The sequence below is a fragment of the Pseudorasbora parva genome, chromosome 22 (assembly GCF_024679245.1).
Source record: "Pseudorasbora parva isolate DD20220531a chromosome 22, ASM2467924v1, whole genome shotgun sequence".
Taxonomy (NCBI): domain Eukaryota; kingdom Metazoa; phylum Chordata; class Actinopteri; order Cypriniformes; family Gobionidae; genus Pseudorasbora; species Pseudorasbora parva.
In genome coordinates, this window is record NC_090193.1 from 26,363,707 (window position 1) to 26,385,304 (window position 21,598).

At 40.5% G+C, this 21,598-nt stretch overlaps 1 protein-coding gene across 2 annotated transcripts in view; it reads right to left on the minus strand.

Moving 5' to 3' along the window:
- Positions 1-18,908, minus strand: part of skib (v-ski avian sarcoma viral oncogene homolog b) — a 39,058-nt gene extending 20,150 nt beyond the window's left edge. The window contains exon 1 of one of the 2 annotated variants that reach the window (XM_067431543.1): positions 17,658-18,908. In XM_067431543.1, the coding sequence (XP_067287644.1) occupies positions 17,658-18,554 (897 nt within the window). In that variant the 5' untranslated portion in view covers positions 18,555-18,908. The remainder of the gene's footprint in view (positions 1-17,657) is intronic. The other variant, XM_067431542.1, reaches the window with a different exon arrangement.
- Between the last annotated feature and the right edge of the window lie 2,690 nt (positions 18,909-21,598).

Consider the following 21,598-nt stretch of genomic DNA (forward strand, 5'->3'; position numbering starts at 1 on the left):
CCCCCCAAAAAACAACAACTGCCATCCGCCCCACCCTCTTACCTCGCGTGTGTTGTTGTTTATGTCCTGTAATTCAACCTGACCTCCCTACAACCCCGGCCGGGGCTTCCTGGGCCATTAGGGGTGCTGGGACTGTGGGCAATTGAAGTGATAGAGGTTAATACTCTCCTCATTAAGCTGACAGGGCCGCTGTAAAACAGAGGACAGGGCCACCCCTTTTCACACCATCTCAACGACATCAGTTGGTGTGTATTGGCCAAAACACCCTGAGGTGACCTGTTGTCTAACTCCAAGTCAAATCAGATGTTAAAAAAACGAAATAAATGAGATACATTTTTTTTATATTTCTAAGCACGACAACAGAAGGGCCAAATTCTTTCTGATCAAACAGCATTTGATACAAGTATTTGACCAGTTTAATCAGCAACATCTGACTAAAGGCGACCAAAGAGACTCATTATCCATGCATTCTTGAAAATCCCCTCGGGCTTTAATATGCATAAATATGATTACCAACACCATGTGCCCTCAGCCTGATCCCTAATCTTCTTTCTACATTCTTCAACTGTTTGAGCTTAAGTCACTTTTATATTTTTACAGGCTAGCTCTCATTTGGCTTCTCTCTCCACCGCGAACAGAAAACTCCATATTCATGAGAAGCTTTAATTGAAAGAAGGGAGGGGAGTCCTAAATTTGCTTTTTGTGTCAGCCAGCAGGGACAATTGCAGCTTCAGCACATTTTCTTCATATTCTCTGGTGGAAGAGACGGAGAGAGAGCGATAAAAAGAGGAGAGAGAGAGAGAGAGAGAGAGAGAGAGAGAGAGAGAGAGAGAGAGAGAGAGAGAGACTTTGACTTTTAGTCTTTCTTTATTTTAACAATTAATCAAAATATATAAATATATAAAACACAGAGATATTCACATATGCTCATATTCAACAAAAAAAAAAAAAAAAAAAAAAAAAAAAAAAAAAAAATGATAATAATAATAATCACAATAAAATACTCACACACACATTTGTAAAATTCCATCTTCTAATTTACATAAAACATCATTCAAACCCCAAGTTTGTTCAAAAGTATCAAGATCTCCAACCATTTTATAATATGCAAACTCAACCGTAAGCCGAGCAGATATCAGACCCCTTAAAGTCATCTTGACATCAGTAGAAACACTCCCATTCATCTTTGCTTTTCTTGTCAGCCACACGGCTAATTTTGCTTGACCATATAAAAAGTTTATTAACACATCTCTTTTTCTGTTTTGATAGTTATATTTAGGGCCATAAATAAAACCATTACAAGAAAATTCAAATTTCAAATTTGTACTCCACTCTTCCAACAGCAGAAGCATTGGCTTCAATCTTTCACACTTCAAGAATAAGTGAAACACATCTTCAGACTTAAGACAAAAGGGACATTCATCCGTTACTGTTGGATCAATATGTGCCCTATGTCTATTGGTGGTTATTATTCCATGTATTAATCGCCACTGGAGGTCCGCAGTTCTCTTATCGATAGGACGTTTATATAAAGTCCTCCAGCTACCAGTAGGGGGAACATCAAATCCTTCCATCCCTTGCCATTTAGAGTCTGAGACGCTTTTTAATGATTCAAAATGCCTCACTTTTACACAGGTCTGATACATTGCCCTTTTTCCAATATCAGCAAACAAACTAAGTTCTGGAGTTTTAAAACTCAGCAACTTTCCTTTATCCTCTGGCCATATCTCCACAGCTGCCTTTACACTCAGACTTGGAAACTCAACCATCTCATTATTACATTTCTGCTTTGTTTCCTCTTCCAAAAAATCTGCAAATGTTGATGGTATTACAGATAAAAATTCAGTCCTTAATCTTTCTGCGACTCGGAGTGATTTAATACCAAGCTTTGCCGCAATGTCTCTTGAAGGCAACCATTCTCTCTTACTCCAAAGATGAGAGACTTTTATAAACTTAGCTTTCACCATAGCAGTCAGCATGGAATGAGAGTTCAAGATGTCCATAGGTAATGTAGGATTATACAGGAGAGGTTCTTCTTTAATCCATGATCCACTTGCGACTCCTTCTTCACGAGCAGTTCTCAGAACATTCCAGGATTTCAGGACAGTTTTATAAAACGGAGTTAACTCGGCTAATATCTCATCATTTAATTTCATTAAAAACAAGTGTCGATCTAGTCCCAGTCGTCCTCCTCTCCTCAAAAGACCACAAGCCACATCAGCCCAACAGACATCTTCCCCATACAACAGCCTCTGGGCAGCTTGTAATCTAAAAACAGCAATCCTACTATCTACATCAATTAAACCTTGCCCCCCCTCATGAAGAGGCAGGTAAAGTACTGCAGGTTTCAGCCAATGCTGACCTGTCCAAAAGAAATCAACAATACATCTCTGAATGTCCTTAATGACAGCAGCAGGGGGGTCCAATACAGTCAATTTGTGCCACAAAGTTGAAGCAACAAGATTATTGGCTATTAAGACCCTTCCCCTATAGGAGAGCTGAGGTATTAGCCATTTCCAATTTGATAACCGGAGACACACTTTTTCCAATAATCCTTCCCAATTCTTTTTTTTATATGTTTCAGAGCCTAAAAACACTCCTAAAAACTTAAAACCATCTTTGCGCCATATAATATTATTAGGCAGCTGTGGGACATTTAGCCTCTCTGAACCACACCATAAGGCCTCACTTTTTGTCCAATTTATTTGTGCTGATGATGCTCTCCCATAACATTTAAGATTTTCTAAAACCACTTTAATATCATTATTGTCCCTAATTATGACCGTTACATCATCAGCATAAGCTGATAATTTCACATAATTTGAAATATTTGACCCTTCAATGTGTAAACCTGTCAACTGTTCTCTTAATTTGCACAGTAGGGGTTCAATCGCAAGACTATAGAGCTGCCCTGAAAGAGGGCATCCCTGTCTTATTCCCCTCTGTATTTTAATAGGAACACTTAACCCTCCAGCTACTTTGACCATACATTCAGCTTCATTGTACAATAAATTAACCCACGAAATAAACCGATCTCCGAAACCAAAAGTCTTAAGTAACTCAAACAAATAGGCATGGTCGACTCTGTCGAACGCTTTTTCTTGGTCAAGTGATATTAATCCCAAATCAACATCATTATACATTGCATAATCTATTACATCTCGCATTAAAAATAAATTATCTCTAATACATCGCCCCTTTACACAATAAGATTGTTCTTTCATGATTAAAACACTCATATAATTATTTAATCTGCTGGCAATACATTTTGAAAAGATTTTATAATCCATACACATTAATGCAACAGGTCGCCAATTCTTCAAACAATATAAATCACCTTTTTTTGGTAACAAAGACAACACTGCTCTATTACAACTCTTAGGTAAAGACCCAGTCTGTATTGAAAATAAAAGCACCTCAAAATAGTCTTTTCCGATCACATGCCAGAACTGTTTATAGAATTCAGCTGTTAGACCGTCTAGACCAGGAGCCTTCTCTGATGAAAGATCTTTGACAGATTTAGTCACATCTTGGAATGTGATTGGTAAATCAATATCCTCTCGTTGCTCGGGCATCAAACTCTTAAGACATGAAAATAAATCCTCTTTACATTTAGAATCTGTGACATTAGCTGTATATAAATCAGAATAAAAATCAACAGCGATTTTTCTCATTTCACAGGGATCATAAGTAACAAGACCGTCATCATTTTTTAAACCCACCATCATCTTTCCTTGATTAGTCTTTCGCTCTAAATTAAAAAAGAATTTAGTGGGTCCGTCAATGTCTTTACTTTGAATAAAACGAGCCCTAACAAGGGCACCTTTCACTTTGTCATGCAATAAAGAGTTCAACAGAAGCTTTTTCTCTGAAAGGGCAGCTTCCAACCAGAGTCCATTCCTTGCCATCATTTTCTCCTCTATATCAGAGATCTCATTTTCCAAGTCCTGTATCCGAGTCTTCAATGTTGTGTTTGAATATGACGAATATTGCTGACAGAAAACTCTAATTTGCACCTTTCCAATGTCCCACCATTGTTTTATATCAACATAATGTTCTTTTTGCATTTGCCATGACTCCCAAAACAATTTAAAATTTGCACAAAAGACAATATCTTGTAAGAGTTTATTATTAAAATACCAATACATACTCCTTTTTCTTTCCTTTAACAATACAAAATCCATGGTTACCATTTTATGATCTGAAATTATATTTGGAATAATGTTAACATTACCCACTCTATTACTTGAATCACGTGTCACATAAAAACGATCTAACCTTGCAGCATAAACTTTGCCATCCGTAACTTTTACCCAGGTATATTGTTTAAGTGATGGGTTTTTCGCTCTCCAAATATCATCGAGATTCAAACTCTTAACTACTTCAGATAATGCAAGTGCTGATTTATGGTGAGGTTCCTCAGCATTTCTATCCATGTCAAAATTCAAAGTGCAATTCCAGTCTCCTGCCATTATAATTACGTCACTTGAATTAAGAGCTTTTAAAACACGACCCAGTTTCTCAAACAAAAGAACTCTTTCTGTTCCACCATTAGGGGCATACATATTAACAAAAAGAAATTTAAAACTTTGTATTTCGGCTCTTACTAGGAGTAATCTTCCAGGTTCTATCTCATGTCTAGATATAAGTTTTGCCTTCAAAGTTGGATTAAACAAGATCGCTACTCCTGCACTAAAATTTGAGCAATGACTTAAAGCATATTCCCCCTTCCACCACAAACCCCATTCAGACTCATTACTCGTATTACTATGGGTTTCTTGGAGAAATCCTACTGAAATATTCTTAATATGAAAATACTCTGATACTAAAGCCTGCTTTTTCTTATCCCTCAGACCATTCACATTTAAAGAGCCTATTCTAAGATACTCCATGAAATAGGAAGAGTAGAAAAAACAGTAGAAGAAAAAGGAAAAGAAACACAAAACTATATATGAAGCCATAATTTTTATTTAGCTTTTCCTCGATTCTTTCTTTCATTCAAGTTCCTTTTACCCTGCCGCAACACTGTTATATACTTCTTCAGTCTGTACCGTTTCTGTTGCGATAACACTGTGTGATTGTATGTTTTACGTGCCCACACCACAGAAGCAACAAACTTCTCTACGTCAGGGAAGAAATCTCCTATTTCTACCCTTTTTCCTTTAGTCTCGTCCAAAAACGCATTTATCTGTTCCACAGAGTACAAATCCTCATCAATTTTACCGAGATCCGACAAATCTGACAAACTCTCATCATCCTTCATATCATCCTGGCTCTGCGTCATAATATCAGAAGCCGCATCATCCTCCTCCATATTACTACTCTGCTCACCACTGCCACAAAGGCCTACATGACTAACTACATGTTGCTCTCTTACAACTTCAGTACCATTTACATTGCTACAGCTTGGCTTTTCTTTGTCAACATAGTTTAAATCACTCACAGCATTCTCACTCACCTCTAATCCATTGGCCTCACTCGTCTGTACAACGGGGTCTCCGTCCAAACCTGACTTTTCCTCTCCTGGTGTCTGTTTCCCCGCCACATCCTCACGCACCAATTGTTCATCCGTTTCAACAATAATCCTAGGTTCCTCCGAAATTGTTTTCTTTTGAGGGCATGATAGTCTTTTATGTCCATACTCCCCACATTCAAAACATCGCAGGCTTTCCGTACTAGCAAAAATCATGTACGAACTGTCGCCATCATTCACTCTAAACGACACATCCAGTACTTTATCAGAAGAACTCAGAAGCATAAACGCTTGTCTTCTAAAAGACATAACGTGCTTAAGCGCGGGGTTCTTACATCCCAAAGAAACTGTTTTTATCTCACTTACCACTTTTCCGAATCTCGTAAGCGCTCTCACTATGACTTCGTTTTCAATGAATGGAGGGACGTTTGAAATGATTACTTTTGTTGCCGGAGCAAACAGCGGAGTAATATTAACAAACATTTCCTTAACCCACAACCCGTTCTCAATTACTTTATTGACTAAAGCTTCCGTTTTGAGAAAGACTACTACTGCTTTGTTCATTCTCGAAGCTGACAATATATTCTCATAGCCCATCTGCTCACCAACCGCTAACAAAACATCTTCCACAGTAGCACTCGCCTCTGGCACACACCTGAAACCATGGCGGAGAGATAATGACGTCCTTCCACCTGTGGACGCCATACCTAACGCCAGATACTCCGTGCAAAGCACGGCACAACTTTTATTACAACTCTATATTAATATTAGATAATAAACACAAAAATAAAGAATAAGAAAAACAGAAAGAAAGTTATAAAGAATCGCGTACGACAGAAAACACGCTCTCAGACACGCACCCTTCTCGCTCCCAACATGCACTCAGAGAGAGAGAGAGAGAGAGAGAGAGAGAGAGAGAGAGAGAGAGAGAGAGATTACAGGTCAGGATCAGTGGTGCTAAGAAGAGCGGAAATCATACATAAAGACCAGTCTGAATCTCTGAATCTAAATAAAGACGTGATCCTTCCAAAAGACACCTCTTTGGCCCGTTTTCAGTAAAAATCAGACAGGGAGGTTGTTTGCATTCCAGGAAATGTCTCCTATTTTCTGCATATGCAGCACTTGGTTTCCTTGCTGAATGCGGAACACTTCAGCGGCCACAGCTGTCTCAGGTTTTTGCAGTGAGGCCTTCTGCAAGCAAAACGCAGCCAAGGCTTGTCAGGAATTTCAATGAAAATACAGTATTATAAATGACCTTGAAAAAATGGTTTAAAAAAAAGACGTTGAAATCCAGCTTCGTGTGTTTCTTTCATGAAACATTTCATTAGCATTCCACATGTGTCTAGAACTGTTTTTTCTGCAGCACATATGGGATTGTCGGACAAAGATTTTTTGGATGAAGCCAACTTATATTTCTGACTATCCAAGAACGGCCTCAATAACAGACATTTGGTGTAAAACAATTTTAACTCAAAAATTGCTAATGAATTTCACAATGAATTACAAAGAAACAGCATTGAATTAACATAACATTTTTAAGTAGACAGACTGAAATGCTATTCATAATCTTTGCTTTGAAAAATGTTTAATATCTTTAAGCATTTATTTAGATTTTTGTTGTTGTTAAATGACAGTGGTCAGGGGAAACCCTACTTAATAATCTGCACTAGTGGGTTTCTTTCATGAAACATTTCATTAGCATTCTATCTGTTTCTTTTTTTCTGTGGCACGTATGATTTTCGGATTTTGGACGAAGACAACTTACATTTCTGAACAGCCGAGAACGGCTTCGTTAACAGACATTGGTAAAACAGCATAAAAAAAATGAGCCCCACTAAAGTGGCCTGTAACAAACCCTCCTAGCTGTGCATGTCCCTGGCAGTTCCCCTCATAAGGTTTCACTTTCCTCATAGGATGAAAATGACCTCAGCACAGTAAACGCAGACAAGGACTGCTCACCAGATGTGAGTGGAGAAAACGGAGAGGAGGCAGCCAAAAGGGAGTGCAGAAGAAAGAGAGAGTGCGAGGAAGAGAGACAGGGAGAGTGCAAAAAACATTTGCCTGAAGAATTTACTGCCAACCCCAGAGGAGTCCTTTGATTAAAGGTTCAAGTGGAGTTGCTGGGGTTTCTGGGATATCTCAGGAGCACTTATCCAGTGGAGGGGATGGTTAAGGAAAGAAAGAGAAAGCGACAGTCGGGAAGAATGAGCGCAGATAAAGAGGAACGCCATAGAGGCTTGGTAGAAGACCAACAGGTTCAGCCTCAAACACGCAGACGCCCCCCAACCCCCCTACAAGCAAATGCCAGTGTCATTCCACACCCCTGTGCACCTGCCAGGCACACAAAGGGCCACTTCCTCCCACTGTCTCTGGCCAAGGCCCCTGATCCCATTTAATGCAGCATGCACCACAACAAAAGGAGATAAATTAGGGAGAAGGCTTGATGATAGGGTGACTAATCCTTTTGGAAAGACTAAGTCTATCAGTGGCCCATACAGTTAGGACCTGCTGAAATGTGCCAATTGAGCAGCACGCGTAGCTGCAGATTTGTCAAGTGACCGTTTTGCAGAAATGCCTTGATGGCCATTTTATTGCAGTTGTAATTCGCATTTGCAGGGTTTGACCCAGACATTCTTTTCCTATCATCTAGGCTTTAATATGAACATCCTGCGTTCTGCAATCACATAAGACTCCAGACAAAACTACCTCACATGGCAACGGGTCATGAACCTATCACCTCCCATATGCATACTGAGCGAATCTTTTACAAGCTGACTTCACGTCTACCGCACATCAAAGCTCTGTGCGTCAGTCCAGTCACACTGCAATCTCACATTCCTCACTTCATTCACACTCAATCTTCTCAGCGTTTGCATGCACTCCTCAGTGCTGCCTCCTCCTAAAAAAAGTCCTGAAATATCAAAGGCCCCTGTCGTGCCGGCGATCAGGTGGGATGATGACAAATATACGGCCGCTGGCGAGCAAACCAAGACCGCTATATGGTGAGGCCAATTAAGCTGTTGCTGTCAGAAGGAGCAGTGATTACCCTGTTTATAATGATAAGCCGCAAAGCAGCTTGGATTTTTCTAAAAGACGTCTTTAGCTAGCAGCTAGCTTTCCGTCTTCACTGACCACGATAACTGGTCCCCATTTTAAGACATAGGCCTGATAATAGCTGGGTCATTATGGGATCAGAAGCTCTCTATTTTAGGCTGCTCTGCTCTGGCCTGCCTGGGCTCAGGCTGCCCATGTCTGTGGTGGTCACTGGCGCACTATAAATAAAAGCAGACACTGGGTACAGGCACGCTATCACATTGCCCTACAAGCCAGAAAGAGAGGGAGGAAAGACACCCCAGCCAAAAACTCAACCAGTGTCTCTTTACTGCCGAGATTTAGATATATAGAAGTACCCAAAAAGTAGTAGGACATATTATAAATAAACTTAGTAAAATTAAATATAGCATGTTTATTTGTTTAACCATTCATACTTTCAGCAGCCATTACTCCCGTCTTCTGTGTCACATGATCCTTCAGGATTCATTCTAGCGCCAAAACATTTTTTATTATCCGTGTTGAAAACCGTTGTGCTGCTTAATACTTTTGTAATATTTATGGAAACTATTTTTCAAGATTCTTTGGTGTATATAAAGTTCAAAAGAACAGCATTTATTTTATTTATTTTTAAATGTCTTTAATGCCGATTCAATGAATTCTTGCTAAAAAATATCTTACTGAACCCACACCTTTAAAACAGTAGGACAGACAGAACATAGATGGATAGATTAAGCTAAGGATTCAAGTGGACAGTGGAAAGATATATAGAATAACAGACAGACACAATATTGGCATCAGGACTAAAATTTCTACATTTTTAATATCTAGACTAGTGTATGCTGAGCTGACTGTCCCTCCCCTGTGCCTGCCCCACGCACTGTAAAGACACACACACACACACACACACACACACACACACACACACAGACAGTGAAAATAGACGGATTAAAAGGAGAGAGAAAGAAGCCAAGGCAGAGCACAACTGAGTAATTGAGGGTGACATGTCTGTAACAACACATCAGGCTGTTTGAATAAAGATCCTTCCTAAGAGAAATGGAGAGAATAGAGAAAGGGAGAGAAGCGATGGAACAGATGCTTGGAATTAGAGTAGCCAGTGAGGGGGTGTCATCTGCAAAAAAAGAAAGTGGCAGCAGTTTTGGTACTGGATAAATAGTCCCACAAAACCTCTCTGTGCTGTACAGAGCGGGGAGGCAGCCGTGTTGAATGCGTTTGATATGGGCTCTCGCTCCAGGCCTCGGCGTCGCTAAAGGCTCCAATAGCAGAAATTTAGTACGTGTTTAACAGCACACCACATTTCATTGTGCTTCGCTAGCATTTAATATCTGATCTCCAGTGCCAAGTAGAAATCTGGCACACACACAAGCCACTGGGGGAGATGGCTTACAAGAGGTCTGCTTGTTGGTGCCACTGGAAGAACACAAAAGACCAAGTTTCCTTCTCTATTCTGTATCCTTTTTACTGTCGTTTTTATTTATCGGCTTACAGGAAGGTTTAGCGTAACAAGTAAAGCCATATTCGCAGCTACTATGCCTTCATGTTGATTGGTTCCCGCAAAAACAGAAGCAGGATAAATGAATATACAGGTTTCCAGCCTGAGCTGCAGGGCGAAATCAAATCGCCGGCAGATCAGGCTGGGTTTACAGAGTCTAAGAAATTACATCATTGTAATCACTTACAGAATGTTTTTCCTAGTCATGATAAAAACTCAGAATCAGGCAGCCAATCAGGATCCACCCGACTTTGAAAAGCTCAATCATTTAAAGTGGCAGACGTTGCACATAACTAAAGATATTAAAAAGAACGTTATTGTGGTTTGGTGTGGGTTGTATTGATGGGCCATTATACATTGAATGTGCTCTGAAATTTAAGCTTTCGGAAACGATCATTGTCGCTCCATGAAAAATGAAGACCACATGAGGGTGAGAAAATGAATCTAAGTAACAGCAGTTGAACTTCATATATTATGCAGTCAATTTGCTGAAGCGTGGAAAAGCGTTTTTAAATAGATGTTTTCTTACTGACTAAACGTGATATTTGACAGCATTAGCCTTAAAGATGCAGTACAGACAAGCCATCTGATATTATATATTAAAGCAGAGGAACCTCTCCATCCACAGAACTTTTTGCTTTTGAGAACGCCATCTTGCAGAGCGTTCCAGAAGCATTTCTGAAACACCATGTTGTGGTGGACCATCGCAGCGAGTGGAAAATGGAGGCCTTGCCAGCTGTCTGAGGGCAGGAGGAGTGAATCAGCCTTTCTGGAAAAATCTGAATGTGCCTCATAACCCAAAGCCTCAAAACATAGGGAGGGTAAATGCAGGAAAACCTCCATCCTTGCACCACCCAGAGAGCAGGAGAGAGATAGAGAGAGAGCGAGACGGACTCACACTTATCCGAACCCGAGAGGCATAGGGAAATGGAGGTTATGGATCAGGTCATCCTGACATCATCATTTCTCCTGCTTTTTTTGCAAGGCTAGGACAGAGCCTTGTATTCCTTAGTAACACAATCACCATGAGAAGCCCTGGATACAAGTGTTGCAGGGACTTGTTTGTGTATGTGTTAAAGAGAGAAAGTGTATGTGTGTGTGTGAAAGAGAAAGACAGGCAGAGTGAGCAGTGAGTGAGCGAGCGAGCATGAGAGAGCTGGCACGCTCCCCTCAGCCCACCAGCCAGGAAGCATCAAGTTCTTATTTAGCACAGGAAGAGCAGCTTTGCTTAGCAACTACACTGACTCTCCAATCACAGAAGTTTTCTGAATAATGCTGCTTGGGCGTGGAGCGAGAGCCGTCTGCGCGCCTCTGAGGAGTGAACGAGAGGCCACGGGCTGCTTAAAAACACAAAATCCCTCTTTTCGTAAAAGGCCCAGGCAGCTCACGTTAAAAACAAGCTTTTTTTTCCCTTAGCCTAGAAAAGAATCCGCTTTCAATGGGTGGTTTAGAGAACCCAGTTTGCTTATGATTTGATTAAACTGCCACTTTATATTTAAAAGGAACCTTTCACCTAAAAGTGAAAATTCATTATTTACACACCCTCATGTTGCAAACCCATAGACAGGACATTCTTGCTTCCAGGGAACACAAAAAGGAAAATCTGAATCATATGCAACTACAATGAATGGTGAAAAGATGAGGAAAATGAAAGCATCACGAAAATAGTCCATTCAATTTATGCGATTTTAAGTCTTTTGAATTCACAAGACAGATTAACATGGAGAACAGACTAAAACCAGACCAAACTTAAGTTTGAGATTATTTCTCTAATGAACACGCCATGGGGGTCAAGAGCAGATATCGGGATTTTTAGTGAACTGCGACTCACATTTCTTTCTGTTCTTCACACAAAGGATTTGAATGAATTCAGAAGACTTGAAATATAATGCATGAGCTAGTTTCAAAGTTACTTTTGTGGAGCTTTTTTGGTCATTATGGATGATATGATGTAATATTCAAAATATCACAAAACATCAGGATATTGAATGCTCTACAGAAGAAAAAGTTTGTAAACATGTTGATCTTTTTATGAACTTTTTGAAGCATCCAAGTGGTAGTTGTGTAGACTGTCACTTGAGGGACAGAAAGCTTTTCATTGTGTTCTGAAGAGAAACGAAAGTTAATCGGGTTTGGAACGACGTGAGGGTGAGTAATTAATGAGAGAATTTTCGGGTGAGCTATACCTTTAAGGCCTTAGAGGAAAGCAGAGATTGGACAGGAAACGATGAGCGGGGAGCAAGTTTGGGAAACGGATGAATCTGAACTCACTTAACCCACATACGTGTAGCGCAGCACAAGTCGTGTTCACTTAACAGACAACTTTAAAAACATAAAACACATTTTTATTGTGCTTGGCTAAAATACTGATTCTTCCTCATGACCGGTGGACAGAGCAGCTAGCCAGCAGCGTCAATCCATGATGTGGGAAGGACGTGATCAAGCAACAGTGGTACACGTGCACTTAACAATGCTATTTGAACATTTAGAAATCAACTTCATTTGAGATTCATGAGCTTATCCTCATGGTAGATTTGGGGGCGGTCAGTGGGAGGTTTGTAGGCGAGAGCAACATGCTAGTTCGTCATATGGCACACGCACGCAGCCCAGAGCCGCACCATCCCACAGACAGACCCTGAGGAAACATCTTTACCGCACAGTCCTCACGCTTCTCCTAAACGCTCTAACAGAAGTCGGCAGCTGTGAGGAAGTAAAGGCACTCAAGTATGCCCCAGAATGCCACATTCTTCCAGCAGCGGTTGAGTTTGGTGTATTCAAGTAAAATGTAATTTAAAATAATCAATGCAGGCAAGCAGGACACAATGTGAGAATAAGCAATGAGTTGTTTGGATTCCTCACCATTTCTTCTGGCTGAGGTAAAACTGGTGCGTATCTGTAAGTCGACTGCATTCAGATCAGGAATAGACTTTTTTAATATTCCTAATTTGTTCTGGCTGGCCAAGAAATAATTGAAATTCCAAGCAGATTAAATAAAAAATGCATCCTCCAGCCCTTGAGGATAGAGCAGGGAGGGAATACAAAGCTGTACAAGGGCGTGCATCTAATGAGGATGGGTGAGAGATAGAACAATACATTAAAGCTACATTTAATCCATTTCCATCGGAATGAAACTTCGTCCGAGTGGACTTTGCCGAGCAGTTACAGATTAGAGGAATTGCAAGGGGCTCAATTAAGGCACTGGGTTTCTTGCATGGTGGCAGCTGTGTACTCCAGGATTTTCCATCTCCAGAGCAGATGGGTTGCCATATTAATCATGAAGCTGATGATTGCTATCGACTAAGGGGCCTGATCTGAGAAACTGATCATAAAACAACACCACCATCCTTCTGCCATCTGTTCCCACAGACTGGTGGCAGTGCCAGCCTGCGCAACTCTAAACCTCAACCGATGCCGTCATCAGACATCACACAGACTTGCTCGCAAAACAGATGCCTGGTTTCGTGATATTTGCTGCTAGTGCTAACTGCATCCCGATTAATGATCAATATTATTGTGGTACCGAAGTAACACTACACTGCAGTGGATGCATTTCATGTTGACAGCAGACACAGACAAAAGCCTACAGACTCATTATCATGGAGGCATCAGTCGTGCAACGGGCACCGAAACCAAGCCAGAGACACAATGAGAGGTGAAGGCTTGAGTAACAAAGATGTCTGGAACAAAAGAGGCGGCAGGTCTTCACCCCAGCATCAGCCAGTGGAGAGCTCCAGCTGATGCCCTTTAAACAAGAGGTCACACGGCAGAGAATAGAGGGCACAACCTCTGAGAGTCCACGACCACCCCCTCGCCTCCAACTCTCCAGGGAGGGGATGAGACAGCATCTCTTGGGGACTGTTAAGCCATCAAGCAAACCTTTTAAAATTCAGCCGCTCAGAGAATAGGCGTCCGAAAGTAGATTTTGACTCAGCTAAGTCAAACCCCAGGCAGCCAGTGTCGTTTGAGCATCTGATTCCGAGCGGCAGGGGTTGTTTGCCGGCTGCCGTGATGCGGTACAGACTACGGCTGAGCGGCCTGACTGCGCTGGATGAATAAGTAGCACTCACAGTGTTTGGGTGGAGGAGGGGGGGTTGGGCAAGCGGATGAAATTTTTGGCAGACTGGAGGCTGAGCAAGGGGCAGCGCGGCTGGTGGGACGCAGTGCGGGCCGCAACGACGAGGTCAGCAGACAGATGGGAATGGAAATGAGTAGGCCATGTGCTCATTTTAATCTTTTCCCCACAGCTGATCCAGGCATTATAAATGCAAACTCGCACGCACATGGCGACCTCCACCCCCCAGGCGTGCGCATTTATTACGGCCGTGGCCACCTTGGGTCGGACACTCAGTTGATTGGTTTGGTCTCAGGTTGGGAGTCATCAGTAATATGATAAAGTGAGAGAGCAGAACAAAGGAGAGTTTGATGTCCCCCCCATTTAAAAGCTCTGCGGCCCCTCTGCGTCCAATTTATTACACAATACTATTCTCACTGGAGGCTTACTTCATTTCTGGCAGGACAATGCACATGCACTTGAAATATGCGGTTTAAGGGAAAGTTGAAACTCCAAATAAAACAACACAACACAACCATTATGGGCTGTATCAATTTGTTCAAGATTGTAAAAACAATTCAGTTTCACAATTCCTAACTTTTAAAACACTTAGAATAAGTAATATATGTATTAATATAATAAATTAATATAATAAATAATTAATTTAATTAAGTAATATGTTTTAAAGGTTTTTATAAATGAAATAAAAAAGAATTAAATGGCATAACATTTGGCAACCTGGAAAAAAAACACCAAAAATTCTGTCAAAATCACAACTCTTTAAGTAAGCAACATAATATAATAAATAGTGTGGGCCAAAAGATTAAATCACGATTAATCGCATCCAAAATAAAAGTTTGTGTTTACATAATATATGTGTGTACTTTGTATAATTATGTATATATAAATACACACACATGCCTGTATTTAAGAAAAATATGTAATATGTATATATAAAATAGCTCCACTTTATAATCAGGTGGCCTTAACTACTATGTACTTACATAAAAAAAATAAAGTACAATACAATGTACTGCTGATATTGAGGTGGGATGCGGGTAAAATTAGGTACAGGTGTGGTGGTATGGATAAGTTTAAGGGTAGGGTTAGGTGTAAGGGAAGTGTCAACGGTGTAATTATAAATTTTACTACAGAAATAAATGACAGATAATTACATGCAGGTATTTTTAAAATCTTTGAAAAAATGTAAAAACTTGTATGTACACAATATCAAATTATTGTGCATTGTATCAAATTATAAATTGTAATGTATATACAGTATATACATGTAGTGTATTTATATAGATAATAATACATAGTACACACATATATTATTTTAACATGAACTTTTATTTTGGAATACGATTAATCGATTGGCCAGCACTAATAATAAAAAAATGATATAAAAATAATATATTTATTATAATTTATGTAAAAATTAATAATATCAAAAGCGGATAACACTGGGTAAATTGATGAAGTCACAAGTTTTATATAAATGCATTGGGGGGGGGGGGGGGGGTAATAACACCAACGCATTGGTAATTTGGTGTGTTGTTTTGCTACCTATTTATTTGCGATGTATTTTATCAAACAACCATCTGTCCAGTTGGAGAGCCAAGGGCCACACGATTGGCCGGACTGTCTGAAAGGAGAGGGTGTGGGGTTGTTGGTTGACTAGGTTTAGACTTTGGACAGAGGTCACATGTCACAGCCTTTTGACGGCACGTCATGGCCCTGGAGGACAGGGGCGACAGATTCTTAATGAGAACTCACCTCCCTCTCCCAGTTATATACCCCATTATGTCAGCCAGTCCAGACAAAGTCTGGATGCCGTTTTTAAATGAATTCAGCTCTGACTGAGATATTCCACTCTGATTCCCCCTCAGATAAAAAATAAAGCAAACTCTGTGAGTACTCTGCACTGCTGTGAACATTACATAAAAATACTGAGGAAAAACCTTATAACCATGGCGACCAGTCTCTCATCAAAGTAATATTTGGAAACAGCAATTCTCTAAAAAAAGAAGAAGGAAAAAAAGGAAAAAGAAATCACTGCAAGAGACAGCATGAGGCAAATATTCTCAGCAAGACTGGAAAAGATTTTAAGAGTTAAAGGTTTAATTGCACAGATAAAGGAAAAAACTAAGAAATGAAACATGTCTTGATTGAGCTGAGGTTAGGTGTAAAGTGGGAAGCTGTTGTTTCTTGTTTTTGTTTTTTTCCCCGCAAGCAACCAAATCCAGATATACAGATCCACCGGTGCACAGCTCCCCACGGACCCAGCCAGCTCGGGACACCTCTGGCAATATCCACCCTATACTGTACTACTGTTAGAACAGCCCATACCGTTATGGTAAAATATGCTTATTGTTCAATTGAATTTAATATAGTAAATGCACACAAGGTTACATCTAACAATAGTTGCGCCGAAAAGCCAGACTCTCTAGCCTAACCAGATGCAAGGCACAGCAAACTGTAAACTAGCCCTTCAGCTTCCATGTGACAAATATCAGTCAACACTTTTCCCATAGAGAAGTGATCGTTAAATATACATGACGCTGCATTTCTGAAATGTGCCATGTCTCTCACATTTCCCACACCATGCATCCCAAGCCTGCTGAAGTGACACCATGGTAACACATACATATATGTGTGTAGACCCATTAGCGCGATCACACTCAACAGCTGCTGCGTGGAGAGAGCAGCCAACTCGAGACTCCCGTGCTTTTGTCCACTCGCCATGTCTCTGACCCTGGAGTGGAGTCTGATCAGACAGCGGGAGACCCAAGGGCAGCTCTGACCCTACACCAACTGCTTTTTGGAGTGACCTCAACCCAACCTGCCCCCACACCTCCACCCCCACCCAAAACACACACACAAAACAATGTCCTACACAGCACTGAGAACTCTTACCCTCCTCCTTCACCTCGGAGCCCAGGCTTCCCCAAGCCTCCCCATCTATCTCTGACTCCCATAAAATACATAATTGAGGCTCCATTTATCATATGCAGATGCCCCCGATTGCATCCAGAAGAACAAGACAAATGCACTCGGGGGGGGTTGGGGGCAGGACACTGGCCGGCTGCACATCTTCATTTCAATACGTTCAAAGACAGAATTAGAAGTTGACAGGATAATATTAAAAACATGCAGTGATTCTCGGTCTGTTGTGACCTCAAAAAGCAGGGAAAGACTGATGCTAAATGCAATATAATTAGGTCGAAGATTAAGTTTGTGCATCAGAATAAAATCCAAATGATTCAAACACAAAGGACAAAACTATAGTAACAGGGGAAAAAAGACAGTAATTATGAGATCAAATGTGAAGTATAGTTTTTGCATCATCCCCAGTACTTGTTTTTTGTGGCGAGATATATTTGACCTATTGTTTGACACAATAAACAGTAACCAGGTGGAATATGTGTTGTTTGATAAAATAGCACTTGAGACAAAGATAAAGAAAAAATATTATGATTCATAAATATTTAGGTGTAAAATCATTTTTGAGCATTACAGTACAGATTCAGACTTTGATTTTATAATGATGCCATGCATTTTGAGCTCACCTTGTAAGATGTCTTGTGCTTGTTCCCCAGGTCAAATTTTCCCTTTAACTCAATGAGGAGCTGCTGCAGTGTGGTGCTCTCCTCTTTGTCACTATAGTCTTGATCCAAAAGAACATAAGCCCTCCAGTTGGACGAGTCGAAGCCCCAGTGACAGGTTCTGTTCTCCAGCCTTTTATGACTGTGTACTACGAACTTATGGGTCGGAAACATGAGCCTACAGTCCAAGCACTGTATGCACGCCGCGTTGGGGTTCGTGTAGAGCTCTGGTACGAACAGGCCCTTACACTTCCCGAAGCATTCGTGATAAACTTTGAAGCTCTTCTCCGTCCGCTCCAGCTCGATGGAGCACGACAACTCTTTGTCGGCGTGCGGAGGGAAAGTGCCGCCGTAGATGAGGGCATTGCAAAGGCGCTCTGCGTCCGTCTGGGTGATGAGACCGCAAGAGGGGGCCGAGAAGGGCAGGATGCCCATAACTTTGAGGATCTCCAGCTGGTCCGCCGTGCACCTGGAGCAGTAGATGTGGAGGTCGTCGCACACCGAGTTGATCTGCTGGAGGGAAAAGTCTCGCAGGACGCTGTTGAGGATCTGCGGCAGGCAGAGGCGCTTCTCGCCACCCACCACGAAGCACGAAATGGTCTCCCGCTCCAGGACAGTCTCGCACCTCTCTGTGGAGCGGTCGGAGGGGATGAATAGGGGCCCCGGCATGACCGGCGGTGTCTGCGCCGGGAGGTTCACCATCACCTCGGTGCTCTTTCCGTCCTTCTTGAACAGCATGTCCTGCTGCCACCGAGCCGAGAAGGCTGCCGGACCTCCGAGAGAGCTCATGGAACTCAAGTGAAACTGCTTGAGAGTTTGCTGAAGTCCGGGATGCGGTTGAAAGCTGGAAGGACCCTCCATGTTTAAACCTGGGCAGTTTAATCACAACAGATTGAATGAATGTGAAGGAAAAGAGTCGCAATAGTCCATGTCAGTTCGGAAAGTGTAAAACGCCGCCTTGTAATCCATTCAACTGTCTCATGTTTAAATCTTAAATCGTACCAGAAAGAACCAGAGTTCCGAGAAAATCCTCCCCAAAGTCTAAAGTTTTGATCGAAATTCTCAATCTGACTATAATCATAAACTCACGCACAAAATGTGTAGTGTAAAGCTCGTCCGTGCAGTTGCCTCCGCTTTACTATGAGAGTGTGCAAGTCTCTCTCTCTCTCTCCCTCCCTCTTTTTTTCTCTCTCTCTCTTTCTCTCTCTCTCTCTCCCTCTCCCTCAGTGTTTGTTTGTGTCTGGTTCAGTCATTGAATCCCGGCCAAGAATGTGACTGACTCCCCGGGCTGGCTGTTCCATGAGGAGTCCTCCCTCCCCCCGCAGCCCTAGCAGCTGCAAAAGCGGGAACACAAAACTACACGTAGAAGATCCATTGCAGCGGATGGAGGAGGGGTGGAGTTTACTTACAAGGGTTATAGTACATTTTATTAACAAACTTTAAAGGTCATAAACATTACATAAATATCAGAAACAGACGTTCAGGCTACATTTGAATATGAAAATATTAATTGAGTTTAAGGAACTAATGTACACTGTAAACATTTTTAAAGTAACCTGGTTGCCTTCAAATTAAGTTAATATATATTAATATATATATTGGTTTAATCAACAGAAACTCAAAATTTTAAAGAAACTATTATAAATTAAAAAAAATTTAGGCTATAGGGTATAGCCTAATATGCTGATTTGGTGCACAAAGTTATTTTCTTATTATCAGTGTTGAAAACACTGAGCACTTGTGCTGCATTTTTGTTGTTGTTGCTGAAACTGTATTTTTTTTAGGATTCTTTGATTAACAGAAAACTCTAAAGAAATATTGATTTTAAAATATAGCCTATATTTTTTGTTACATTATAAATGCATTACTGTGTCCTTGCTTAATAAATATAGGCTATTCATTTTATTCAACAACAACAACAACAAATCTCACTGACTACTAAATGTTTCAGACAAAATGAACACTTTCATTAGCGGTGGCTTTAAACATTTTTATACTGTGATTTGGATTGTTTTTCTCATTGGTCAGTATAGCCTGAAATATTTCTGATGGATCATGTGCTACTGAAGACTATAATGATGCTGAAAGTATGCTTTGCCATCACAGGAATAAATTACCTTTTTATTATTATATATTATCCTGGACTACACAACCAGGGTGAGATTTATACACCATCTGAAAGCTGAATAAATAATCCTGAATAAAATTGATGTTAGGATATGACAGTATTTGGCCGAGATACAACTACTTGAAAATATGGAATCCGAGGGTTAGGGTAAACAAAAAGCAAAAAAAGTTGAAATGTTGAAAAGAAAGTCACCTTTAAAGTTGTTCAAATGAAGTCCTTAGCAACACATAGTACTACTAATAATACATTATTGATATATTTACAATAGGAAATTCACAAAATATCTTCATGTTACATGATCTTCACTTAATAGCATAATGAGTTTTGGCATAAAAGACACATTTTTCAAAATAATTTAGACCCATATAAGGTATTGTTGTCTATTGCCACAAATATACTCAATGCGACTTGTGTTTTGTGGTCCAGGGTCACATACTTTTAGTTATAACTGCTAAATTGTTGTCTTAATGAAAATAGACGTATCATAAATATTCAATTACTAGTTTACAATATATATAAGCATGTCACATCACAATCATGCTGTAGTAATGAACATTTTTGGACAAAATGCAAGTTATGACTCAACAATAAACAGTCCTTTTTTCTTTTTTCAAAATGTCATTATGACCAATGCTCTAAAATGTAAGCACAGTTTAGTAAAGGCATAACTCATACGGCTTTGTTTAGATTGGGTGACACTGTAACAGCCTAATTTGTTTTTCATGGAACATAGAAAATCACAAGCATTTGTCTAATGGTTATACTTTTGGCATATATGTCTGAAGTGGGATTGCTTGAAGTGCAACAATATCATGAATGTTTGATTTGGCTTAAAATACCTGTCATAACAGTCCCCTCAGTTTCACTTCACACATAGGGTGATATCTGAAATGAAAGAAATAGGTGAGAGTAGGTTGGGAATATAATTTTGACAATAAATGTAAAGGGAAAAAAATCATTACAAATAATAACAAAAATAAATAAATAACAAAAACCAAAATTAATGGTGTGAGTTGGCAGTGACACTACTACCTTTTAAAAAAAATAGCATATTGTGATAAAAGTTCATTATTTTCCATAATGTAATGATAAAAATTAAACTTTCATATATTTTAGATTCATTGCACACCAACTGAAATATTTCAGATCTTTTATTGTTTTAATACTGATGATTTTGGCACTACAGCTCATGAAAACCCAGAATTCCTATCTCAAACAAATAGCATATCATGAAAAGGTTCTCTAAACGAGCTATTAACCTAATCATCTGAATCAACTAATTAACTCTAAACACCTGCAAAAGATTCCTGAGGCTTTTAAAAACTCCCAGCCTGGTTCATTACTCAAAACCGCAATCATGGGTAAGACTGCCGACCCGACCCTGTCCAGAAGGCCATCATTGAAACCCTCAACCGAGAGGGTAAGACACAGAAAGACATTTCTGAACGAATAGGCTGTTCCCAGAGTGCTCTATCAAAGCACCTCAGTGGGAAGTCTGTGGGAAGGAAAAAGTGTGGCAATAAACGCCGCACAACGAGAAGAGGTGACCGGACCCTGAGGAAGATTGTGGAGAAGGACCGATTCCAGACCTTGGGGGACCTGTGGAAGCAGTGGACTGAGTCTGGAGTAGAAACATCCAGAGCCACCGTGCACAGGAAATGGGCTACAGTTGCCGCATACCCCAGGTCAAGACACTTTTGAACCAGAAACTGCGGCAGAAGCGCCTGACTTGGTCTATAGAGAAGCAGCACTGGACTGTTGCTCAAATTTTGCATGT